Source organism: Phyllostomus discolor, chromosome 1, assembly GCF_004126475.2.
Source record: "Phyllostomus discolor isolate MPI-MPIP mPhyDis1 chromosome 1, mPhyDis1.pri.v3, whole genome shotgun sequence".
Lineage (NCBI taxonomy): Eukaryota > Metazoa > Chordata > Mammalia > Chiroptera > Phyllostomidae > Phyllostomus > Phyllostomus discolor.
This window is the reverse complement of record NC_040903.2, coordinates 117,786,348-117,798,522: the sequence shown is the minus strand read 5'-3', so window position 1 is coordinate 117,798,522 and position 12,175 is coordinate 117,786,348. Positions and strand designations below refer to the sequence as shown.

General features: G+C 43.2%; 1 protein-coding gene across 1 annotated transcript in view; it reads left to right on the top strand.

The window, feature by feature from the left end:
* The window catches only part of THSD4 (thrombospondin type 1 domain containing 4), a 579,525-nt gene that overhangs the window by 23,332 nt on the left and 544,018 nt on the right, over positions 1 to 12,175 (top strand). Inside the window, 1 exon segment of the mRNA XM_036028532.1 lies at positions 4,167 to 4,275. Coding sequence (XP_035884425.1) covers positions 4,247 to 4,275 — 29 coding nt within the window. The 5' untranslated portion in view covers positions 4,167 to 4,246.

Below are 12,175 nucleotides of genomic sequence, written 5' to 3'. Positions count from 1 at the left end.
TTTGAAACACAGAGCCGATTTAACACAGTACTCATCAACGGAGGCCCAGTGACCACTGAGGAGCCTGCTGAGCTGGTGCAAACGCCTCTGGGACAGCCATGCGATGGGAAAAACCGACTCATCAAATCTGACAAAAAATTGGTCAAAAGCATTCTAGAGCAGTGGCCTCCCAATTTTTTTGATTGCACACCCCATCAGTGAAAAATGTTTTGAGTGTGCAGCTCTGATGTATGTTCGGTTATTTTTAACATATCAATGTATTATGTGAGCATATAAAACATATATTGAAAATATAAATTTTAAAAGGATGAGCTAAAGATGAAAGAGACCATATTTCAAATGACATGCTAATCACGATGGCCTCATTCTATTTTCAGCAAAGATCTGAAGGCAAAATACACACAGAAGACAAAGTTCATGGTTATCAGCAGCGGTTGTAAATCTATTTTCAAATTCTTTTAGTAACGTAAGATGTTTTTCTGGTTGACTTCTTGTCTGATTTGGAAAACACTGCTTTACATCACACCCTCTCCCCTCAATGGTGCCCTTCCTTTCCTGTCAAAACTAACAAGCTCTGTGAGCACCTCTCTTCGCTGCCTCCATCCACCAGAAATCTGGAGAGTCGTTCTGAGACCTCCCTTTCCCTTGTCCCCCTCAACCTTCATTTACCATAGTCTGGTAAATAGGGGTCAGCTCTTCCCACATTCTCCTTGGATGGCCAGGTTCCCGTCACCTCGCTGAGTGGCCTCCATTCCTTTCACCAGGCTGACGCTCAACCCTCAAGCCCCAGCATGAAGGTCACTTCCTCAGTGGCACCTTCTCTGACCACTGCCCAGCACACTTTCTGAGGTACCTGGGACTTTGTATCCAAGGTTCTTATCACAATTTAATTTTTATTCTTATTTATGTTTCAGTTTGTTTAAAGTATATGGCCCTCTGGCATCTAGACTGTGAGCTCCTTCAAGGCAGGTACCATGTGTGCATGTGTGTGTGTGTGTGTCTAGCACCCAGGTAATACAGTCTCAATAAATAATTATTAATACAACAACCCTGTGGCGTAGTAGCAAATGTTATCCCCGTTTTACAGACGAGGAAATGGAAAGACAAAGCGTTAATTGCCAAAGGTGACCTGGTCATAAATGGGGGTGCTGGTCTCAGACCCAGGTCTTTCAGACTGCAGTGCGTTCATCACTGCTGTTGGTTGTTCGCTTGTAACCTGCACAGGCTAAGGGCTGATTCTGAGTCCCATCGTCCTTGCTGGTGCCCCACCAGCCCTCTACAGCAATTCTCCTTGTCTTGAACTGGCTTCATTAGTACATTGGGTCTCCGTGTACCAACACTTACCCTGTGCTGTTCTGGATAACACCATCCTTTTCCCAGACAATTCCATGTCCCTAAATCTTACCCACCTAAGCTGGATTATAAAATGAGATCCCATGTTGACTCATCCTCCTCTTTTTTAAAAAATATTTATTTATTTTTAGAGAGGGAAGGGAGGGAGATAGAGAGAGAGAGAGAGAAACATCAGTGTGTGGTTGCTGGGGGTTATGGCCTGCAACCCAGGCATGTACCCTGACTGGGAATCGAACCTGCGACACTTTGGTTCCCAGCCAGTGCTCAATCCACTGAGCTACGCCAGCCAGGGATTTTATCCTCCTCTTGAATCCCTTGCGGAGGACCTGGAGACACCACAGACTGAGTAAATAATTATTGATTAGTTGCCGGTCATCAGGAGCATAGCAAAGTTTTTATCTGACTCTCAAGTTATAGCCCATCTTCCCACATACCTGCCAAGAGCAAGACGGTGCCTCAGATCCAGAGGAGTTTTAGCTGTTCTAATTTGCACTTGTTGGCTTTCTTCCTGGTGGATCTCAACTTCTGGCTGAGACCCAAGAATTAAAGGGTCTTCAGTTCTATGAGTAATTTCATGAGTTGCTGATGGCTAATTAGGGGTGCTTATAGTTAAGAGGCTTTACTTTCTTAATAACCTTCAGAAAGGGCTGGTGATAACTTTTAAAATCTTGATTATTTTCTCTTGCAAATGGGATTTTCTGGTTCCCATGACTGTCTTTTCTTACATTCTTGTAACTTGTCTTCCCATTCTCCCTGGTGAGAAGGAAATGTGATGTCTTGGGAAGAATTTGGAAACCAATGATTTTGGAAAGTTCTGGCTCTATTACAGAGGACCTGTGGGCACACCTAGAAACCATGCTTCATTTGTGTGTCTTTCTCAGAAAGGAGGTGCAGGAGGAGAGGAGGCTGGGCCATGGTTTTGCTTCCTAAGTTCCATCACATTGCAGCCAAACCTGAGGCTGTTCATAGACTTTGAAACTGTTGACGATGCTTAGAAACTGTGTTCAGTGAAGGCTTCTGAATAAAGTAGTATTTGTGGGTGAGGGGGTGTTACCCTCCTGTTGTTATCGTAATAACATTTTAAGTGTTGCTTCACCTTCTTGCATGAGCGTTATCAGAGCTACTTTTTCCTGAGTGTCACTCTGTACCAGGCACAGGGCATATGTCCACTCCCTGAACTGTTGCAGTTCTTGCAGTAGTTCACTAGGCAGTGTTTTAAAAGCTTTATTGAAATATAATTCACATAACATACTTCACCAATTTAAAAGTTTACAATTTGATGGCTTTTAGTGTATTCACAGGACTGTGCAACCCTCACCACAATCTAATATCAGAATGTTTTTGTCACTCCAGGAGGAAACCTTGTACCCTTGCATGAGCCCACCTTCTCCCCTGCCAGACCGCGGCAACTATTGATGTCTCTGTAGATTTGTTTATGCTGGATAGTTCTTATATGTGGGATCATACAATATGGCCTTTGTGGCTGGCATCTTTCACTTAGGATAATATTTTTAAGGTTCATCTATGTTCTAGCATGGGTCAGTACATCATTTCTTTGTATTGTTAGTATTTTTACCCACTTCTGAGATTAATGCTGGTCCCGCAGTTCTGCCCTTGCTATCCACCTCTCACTCAAAGGAAATGGCTATGTTGAGGAGCCAAACACAAGAAGACCAGCTGTACACTGAGGAAACCAAGACAGGCAAAATAACTTTCCTATGGCTAAGTAACCTGCAATAAATGGGGGTAAATCTCCAATGCAGGTTTGCCTAAGGCCAGCTTGGCCATGAACTCAGAGTCCGAAGTGTCAACTAATGGTTATTGGCACCAATTCAACACCAACAGTAATCCCCAATTTAGGGTGCAGTGAAAAAGGAAACTTTATTCAGTGCAAAACATCATGGCTGGGAGGCAACCCTAGGGCCAGACCCTCTCTGGCTGGACAGCTCTGTTCTGCTCCTCCCTGGTCTGCTCTGCTCCAGGCCAGTATGCCTTGCTCTGCTATGTTCCGTACCAGTCAACTCTGGCCTGCACTGGTCTGCTCTGCTCTGTCCCAGGGAGACCTCTTTGGTGTTTCAGCTCAGCCAGGGAAACACAGCATTCAGTCTTTGGTGGAAAGACAAAGTGCACCCCCAGAGCCAGGGGGTAGTTGGCTTATATAGACAGAAGTCCCTGCCCCTGGTTTCTGATTGGTCTATCCTCATGCAAATGAGGACTGCACATCCTCTCATCATGATTGGTACTGCTCTGTTGGTTGGAGCTCCACAGCTCTGACTGGATGGGGAAAGCGTGAAGTAGTATTGTTGAAATGGGACTCAAAGAACTCCTTTACAAGGGCTAGTTCAGATGGCAGAACATAGTGTGGACAGGCACTTCAGTGCAGAAGCAGGCAGTTCAGTGCAGGCTTTTTTCTCTCTAGAGTGCGGTTTGTGTGAAAGGCCCCTGTGTAGAAATGGCTGATAGGCTTTGGTGTTCTTTTTTTTTTTAATTTAAATACAGTTAGCCACCAGGAGCCTTTCTTAGTAGACATTTTCTTTTTCAGGGTCCACAGAGATAATCATTGATAGGTATTTATTGAACATCTGTAGATCAGTCACTGTGCCGAGTGTTCTATAAATTTGGTACCAAATGTTCATACGTAATCAAACTTCAATTGGAAAATCTGGTAACTATAACTGGTCAGTGGAATTTTTGTTCTCATGTCTCCCATTTGCTCACTTCTGGTTTCATTGGCCTACTTAGGCTGTAGAATCATAGCCTGTACAATCTTCCTGAGCACCACACTAAAAATAGCATTGTTGTTCCTTCTGTAGGAGTTTGAACACCACTCCCACCTGCAGAAAATTGGCCTTATCTCCCAGGAGCATTTGCTTTTCCCTTGGACCACAGCATCATGTTTCTCCATTTCATGCGGTCTCTCAGGTAAGTGGAGAACCTCTTAAAAAGACAGTAAGAGTTTTGATATTTGAGTTTTACTTGACAGTTTCTTATAGCAACTAGCTTTGAGAGCCTGCACCTCACTGGTATTTCTGATATACCATGTACACATTTGTGATAAATGTGTTGTTTAGAAGGGCGGCTGAGGCTGAGGGAGCTGTGTGCTGGGGTGAGAGGTGCTTGCATTGAGATCCAAGTATCTTGAGTTCTAAGCTGTATCCTGCCATTTTTTAACTAAAAAAATTTTAAGCCTCAGATATTTTTAATAGAGGTATTATTAGATCAGTGGATATATATCATGGGTGCATAATAAAATTACCTGAAGAGCTTGAAAAATATTATCTTCTGCCTGCATCTCCTCAGATTTTGACTTAATTGACCTGGATTATTTAAAAGGTGGCATCTCTAGTCCCTTCTGCTCACAACATCTGTGACTTTCCCCTACATTTTTTCTTTGATCCTGACATCCACCATGACAGGTAAGCAGAACAATCACTAGTATCTCTCATTGGTAGAACAGAAACCAGGGCTGGGAGCCCTTCACTCCATGTGCCATAATCACTCCGAGCAGTCAGAAGGAGGGCCCTGTGCTGGGAACTGCTGTCCCTGCCATCGAGGCTATTTCCAAACTTTAAGCTAATAAACCCTTTTTAAAAAGTCTTCAATCAGCGTAATTTACAATAGCCAAGTGTTGGAAGCAACCTATGTGCCCATCAGTAAATGAATGGATCAAAAACTATGGTACATTTACACAATGGAATTCTATGCAGCAGAAAGAAAGAAGGAGCTCCTACCCTTTGGGACAGCATGGATGGAACTGGAGAGCATTATGTTCAGTGAAATAAGCCAGGTGGTGAAAGGCAAATACCATATGATCTCACCTTTAACAGGAATCTAATCAACAAAATGAACAAGCAAGCAAAATATAACCAAAGGCACTGAAATAGAGAACAGGCTGACAGTGACCAGAGGGGAGAGGGGAGGGAATTTCAGGGGAAAAGAGGAAGGGTCTACAGGAACAAGTATAAAGGACACATGGACAAAAACTAGGGGGGATGGAAAGAGGAGGGAGGTGGAGATGGCTTTGGGGGTGGGCTGGGATGGGAATAAAAGGCAGAAAACTGTACTTGAACAAGAATTAAAATTTTAAAAAGTCTTTAATCAGGACTTCCGGCCAAGATGGAGGCATAGGTAGACACACTGTGCCTCCTTGCATAACTAATAAAAGGACAATTTAAAAACAAAAAAACAACTAGAACTGACAGAAAATCAAACTGTATGGAAGTCCGACAACCAAAGTGTTAAAGAAGAAACATCCATCCAGACTGGCAGGAGGGGCGGAAACAGGCAGCTAGGCAGAGGGTACAGGAGCTTGCAAGGCTGCACCTGGCGGATGGGGTGAGGTGGTAGGTTGTGGACTGGGTGGTCCCACATTCAAGTACAGATAAACCGGGAAGAACACTTGGGGAGCGAGACAGACCTCGAAACCGGGGTCCCAGTGAGGACAAATAAACCCTCAAACCACGGATTGAAAAAATCTATGGGGGTTGAGGAGGCAGCGGGAGAGACTCCCAGCCTCACAGGAGAGTTCGTTGGAGAGACCCACAGGGTCCTAGAATGTACACAAACCCACCCACCCAGGAGTCAGCACCAGAAGGGCACAATTTGCTTGGGGGAAGTGTTGGAAGGGACTGAAATCTGGCAGAGAGCGAAGCAAGTGCTATTGTTCCCTCCCAGACCCCTGCCCCACATACAGCATCACAACCCACTGATGAGGGTTACCCACCCTGGTGAACACCTAAGGCTACCCCCCTTATATATAGCAGGAGTGCTGAGCCCAAAAAAAGAGGCCCAAATGAAAAAACAGATGAAAGCTCCAGAACAAATACAATTAAGTGATGAAAAGATAGCCAGCCTATCAGATGCACAGTTCAAAACACTGGTGATCAGGATGCTCACAGGATTGGTTGAATTTGGGTGCAAATTAGATGAAAAAATGATGTCAATACTAAGTGAAATAAAGGAAAATGTACAGGGAACCAACAGTGATGGGTAGGAAACTGGAACTCTAATAAATGATGTGGATCAGAAGGAAGAAAGAAACATTCATCCAGAAAAGAATGAAGAAACAAGAATTCAAAAAAATGAGGAAAGGCTTAGGAACCTCCAGGACATCTTTAAATGTTCCAACATCTGAATCATAGGGGTGCCAGAAGGGGAAGAGGAAGAGTAAGTAATCGAAAGTTTATTTGAACAAATAATGAAGGAGAACTTCCCCAACCTGGCAAAGGAAATAGACTTCCAGGAAGTCCAGGAAGCTCAGAGAGTCCCAAAGAAGTTGGACCCAAGGAGGAACACACCAAGACATTTCATAATTACATTACCCAAGATTAAAGATAAGGAGAGAATCCTAGAAGCAGCAAGAGAAAAGGAGATAGTTACCTACAAAGAAGTTCCCATAAGACTGTCAGCTTATTTCTCAAAAGAAATCTTGAGGGTAAGAAGGGGCTGGAAAGAAATATTCCAAGTCATGAAAGGCAAGGACCTACATCCAAGATTATTCTATCCAGCAAAGCTTTCATTTAGAATGGAAGGGCAGATAAAGGACTTTTCAGATAAGGTCAAGTTAAAGGAGTTCATCATCACCAAGCCCATATTACATGAAATGTTAAAGGGACTTATCTAAGAAAAAGAAGATAAAAATATGAACAGTAAAATGACAGCAAACTCAGCCCTGGCTGGCATAGCTCAGTGGATTCAGCTCGGGCTGCGAACCAAAGTGTCACAGGTTTGATTCCCAGTAAGGGCACATGCCTGGGTTGCAGGTCACAGCCCCCAGCAACCACACATTGACGTTTCTCTCTCTCTCTCTTTCTCCCTCCCTTCTCTAAAAATAAATAAATAAAATGTTAAAAAAAAAACTACAGAATCCTTTAAAAAATGACAGCAAACTCACAGTTAGTAATAACTACACCTAAAACAAAAACCAAAACCAAGCAAACAACTAGAACAGGAACAGAACCACAGAAATGGAGATCACATGGAGGGTTATCAACAGGGGAGTGGGAGGAGGAGAGGGAGGGAAAAAGTACAGAGAAAAAGTAGCATAAATGGTAGGTAGAAAATAGGCAGGGGGAGGTTAAGAACAGTATAGGAAATGTATAAGCCAAAGAACTTATATGTATGACTCATGGACATGAACTAAAAGGGGGGGATTGTGAGTGGGTGTGCAGGGTGGAGGGGAATAAGGGGGGAAATGAGACAACTGTAATAGCATAATCAATAAAATATATTTTTAAAAAGGTCTTCAATCAAAATACTATGTAATCTCAATATTTAAAATAGCCAATGGCAGTATTTTATTAAGATAAATTTATTTTACATGTTCAACTTTGTAGTATTTACACATTATGAGATCAATGAGTCTGTTTGGATAAACACCAAAATTTGAAATCAGGATGTATAACTGGTAGCTGGTAGATCAGCCTCAGCATCTGGTTGATTTTACACTTGTTTTAGCTGCGTAGTATTAAGAAAATCTTGAGCTGTACAAGTAAGTAATTGCAATAAGTAACAGTTTTTTGATGAAACTCATCTTGCAATATCAGGATATTCTTGAAATTAATTGATTCATAATCTAAAAAGAAGGGAAGGAAAACCTTCTGTTTCAAAGTTGAATCACTATAGTTATTGCGGGGGAGACTGATGTTTTGCAGTCTCCCCCGCAATAACTATATGTTAGCCCAAATGCCTAGACCTTACAATTAAAAGGAAAACAGTCTGTGATGTGATATTATGATGGTGCCAGTTACAATTGCACAACCAGGACTTGAGCATTTGTCAGGCAGATGCCTTTAGGTGTCTTCAGGGGGTCTTGGTGGGCTCACCTCCAAGCTGTGCATTATTTCAGAGAAATTGTTCACAGACTCTAAATGAGGATGGGAGTAGTTGAAAGCTAGACGTCACCTTGCTACCCTTATGACAGAGCTCTGGAAGTCTGGAACGGCCTCTACCACTAGGGTCCCGCTAAGGGAGAGTTTGGGAAGGGCTGCTCAGCAGGTCCCTCCCCCTGGAGCCCTGCTGCCAGGCCTGGGGTTCTTTGGGGGAGCTCAGCTGAGATTTCCATCAGCTTTCCTTCCTAAGCCAGGGACTCAAACTATTTTGCATTCTGTTTCTAGAGCCCTGTAAACTGAAAAAGCAAAAACAAAACAAACCTAGAGTGTTTTGTTTAAATGCTTTTCAAAATTTTCTGGGGAAAGGGGCTTTGGTTACTTGGAGAGTCAGAGGTCTCTGACAAAATTGGTAGATGGGAAACACACCTATTAAGAGCTTTTTAATATTTATCAGGGCAACCAAAATGCATTCAGATCTATTGGGGAAACTGAAGGATTTCTCCACCTATAGAGAAAACAGGTCAAAATTAGAAGTCAGCTGCCAAGAAAATCCCTGAGAGGAAAAAACATTTAAGGGGATTCACAATTCTGATGTGCAGAGATTTAGTTTAAAAATCCCTGCTCAGTTTTTGCCAAGCCACAGAAAAACAGAAAGCCAGCTTCCTCATTGAAAGAGACAGAGCAGCCCCTACTAGTAATGTAGCAAGAGTATCTCTTGCCCCACTCTGAGTGTGTAATAAAAAGAATCACAGTAAACCTAGTAGCAGAAGACACATAAGATTTTAACTCTTGATGGAAATGGTTAGAGGCTGTGGCAGAGTCCTGGGTGAGCTCTGCATACTGGGCAAAATGCATGGTAAGTAAAGTTCTTTTGAACCAAAGGGTCAGTCAAGGCTACATTAAGGAAGTTTGTCACCTGGTCACCTGTTCCAAGTCTTTAGAGAGGAAGAGGTACTAAGCGATCGAGTGTTTATATTTCTAAAGCCTTGCTCCAAATTTTGCACCTTGTTTTGTATGCACAGCTACGTCTTTATGTGTTTGTTCAGTGACCAAGTGGAAGGAAACACTGTCCCCCCCAGAAGCGCTGCAATGAGCGGTGACAGCTGTCTCCCCGGGGCAGCCCGCAGACCCTCCTTGGGGCCAGCGCTCTCTCTCTCTCTCTCTCTCTCTCTCTCTCTCTCTCTCTCTCAGGTCTCTGCCTTCACCTCCTGCAGTGCTTCAGTGTCATGACTGCATTTCATGTTTGAAATGCAAATAGAGGAGAAAGCAAAACTATTGGGAATACCAAACAGTTGGTTGGTGAAGTTGGCAAGAAATAAAGTTGTTTCAGTGATTCTTCATTTGAGTGGTAGTTTTTGAAGAAATGCAGATGTAATTAGAGAGATTACAAGGATAGATGGTGATTTTTATAGATTTTATAGAGAGTTCTGGATCATTTTAAGCATTTTACAGATTGATGGCCCTAGGTCAAGTGTCTGGTTTTAGTCTTCTGAAACTTAAAGGCTTTTCTTTTCCTTGATATACATTTCAGTGAGTAATATTACTGTAATGCCTGTCAGCTACTTCGCTTAGAAATACGACGGAAAGGGACTGAGGAAATGAGAGAGAGAAAGGGGGCTGGTTGTTCTTCGGGCAACTGAGAGAGGTCCTGAATACAGAAAGCAGAAAGAAGTGGGTGAAGAAAATGTATGTGTGTGTGTGTGTGTGTGTGTGTGAGAGAGAGAGAGAGAGAGAGAGAGAGTGTGTGTGTGTGTGTGTGAGTGTGAAAGAGAGAATGGCCAAAGCAGTCATATTTCAGGTACGACCAAACAGTGAAAACTGAGATTCCCATAGAGGTAAAGAAACATGTGATAACTGGGAAGGACCGGGGGTTGGGGGGGGGCGTTGATCAGTGCCCCTGTGCCAGTCATCAAGAAATGGGGTGGAGGATGAGGTGGGAGGGGGAAGAATATGAGGAAGAAGAGGAGGAGCAGGGCAGAGGGAGGAGGAGGAGGGTAAGATGTATTGAGACTCATGGTGTTAATAGGCAGGAACAGTTGGTATAGCTGCGTCTAAACCACTACCCAGTCGATACCTAACAAATTCTTGTTGAATATTGAATGAATAAGTTAATAATTATCTTTCATGTACAAGAAGAAAAGTAGAAAATTTTTCTTTCCTGATCAGGATCATTAGTAAATTACCAAATAGGTTAAAGCAGAAAATCATACAAATGACACACACACACACACACCTTTAACGGTTTGTTCTTAACATAAAACATATGCACATTCACTCACAAATGTTTTGATGGGAGGCCAAGTCCTTTTTTTAGCATGAACTCCTGATTGTCTTTCTTGCAAAAACCGCACCCATGGCATTATCTAAGGTTTCCATTTGGGTTTCTTTAAAGTGGAGTGAGAATTGAAGGACATTTGCAAAGCAATCTGAGTACAGAGTGATTGTGGAATTTTATTGTTTTTGCCCCTGATCATTTACAGTTGTCTCATCCACACCTAATTTGCCAGCAGGTTTTTTTCTTGGTTACTTTCATTTATTGCATCTTTCCCAAGCATTCAGCTTCTTTTTGTAGAAACAACTAACAACTACTCTTTATTTTTGTGCCCTGTTTCATGGGTCTGTGTATTATTTGAATACATTACATAATTACAGTGCAACTGGCAGAAGCAGGTTCGGGACCATGGTTTGCTCTGCATGAACGCAAGTCATCTGGTGGGAGCAGAACACCAGTGTACCAGGGAGAACCAGCTGGGGCGTTTTGTGGGAAGCCCGGTAGGAGCCATCTGAATGGTAGGCATAGAGGCTAGGAGGAAATAAAACTGCTTTTTGGAGGACTGCCCTGGCAAAGCCCTTCCTATAAAATGATGGCAGGCGTTCAGACAGCACTGATTTTTCTTTATGCCTGGCACAGCCCTGCACCTGGACCATGTCCTCATCACTCAGTACTTGACTCTGGGATTTGCTAGCACATTCTGTACCGAAGTGTTCAGTGGAGTCAAGGTGTGATCACTGTGCTGTGAGCTACCCATTCCTTACATACCCAAGTAGGTTTACAGGCTTCCAGGTAACACTGACCTCCTGAGGGCAGAGCCAATGACTCCGATTTATGGAAATCCTCTTTTTAGGATTGATTGTTTTCCTTTTCTCTCTTCTCTTCGTACAACAGAACTCTGGGATGCACTTAGAAAACACTCATTGATGAAGAGTCAGTCACAGCAGCACTTTGGATTTCTTTAGTGGCGGATACTTTCTTCCTCCATTTCCTTCTTTCTCTTTCTCTTCATTCCATCCTTCTACTCGTTGATTCACTTGCTATTTGTTAGCCCTAAGTGTGGATTGAGTTGACTGTTCTGCTAGCTGCAAAGATCTACCAGAAACTGTTTTCTCAAGACCAGAGGGATTTACCAAAGATGTTGTGTCTTAAAAAGCAGTGTGGTGACAGAACACCTCACTTTTCCAGAGGCCCCAGTCCAGAAAACACAGAGGGCTACAAGAGTGGAGAACCCGGAAATAAGCAATAAAAGCCAGTGTGCAATTATGTGTCCTGAAGTCCATGCTCTAAAATGGAAACATTTACCCCACAAAAGCCAGGCAGCCCTTTCCCCAAAGCCTGTATGGTCTTGGTTTGGCAGCAGCTTGGTTGTCTACAGGTTTCCAAGGCCACAGCCAACTTGAAGGGAGCTAATTAAGAGGACCTGGGCTCATCCACAATACAGGAGGCAATGCCTGAGAGCAGGGGAGTGACAGTAAAGGGCCCACAGGATTCAGAAAGCCCCAGGCTCCGGGCTCTCAACCTGCTGTGCTCCGAGGCTGCCAGCCCCCTTATGCTGCACAGATATCCACAACGGTGACCCTGAGCCATCTGAGAGGGTTGCTTAAGCTCAGCACATTTTATATAAGAAAGTAGAGGGAATACATAGAATAGTTTTTTTAAGGTTGAGGTTTAAATGGTTAGCTTCAATTATTTTAAGACTTCTAATGTTCTCTAGTGA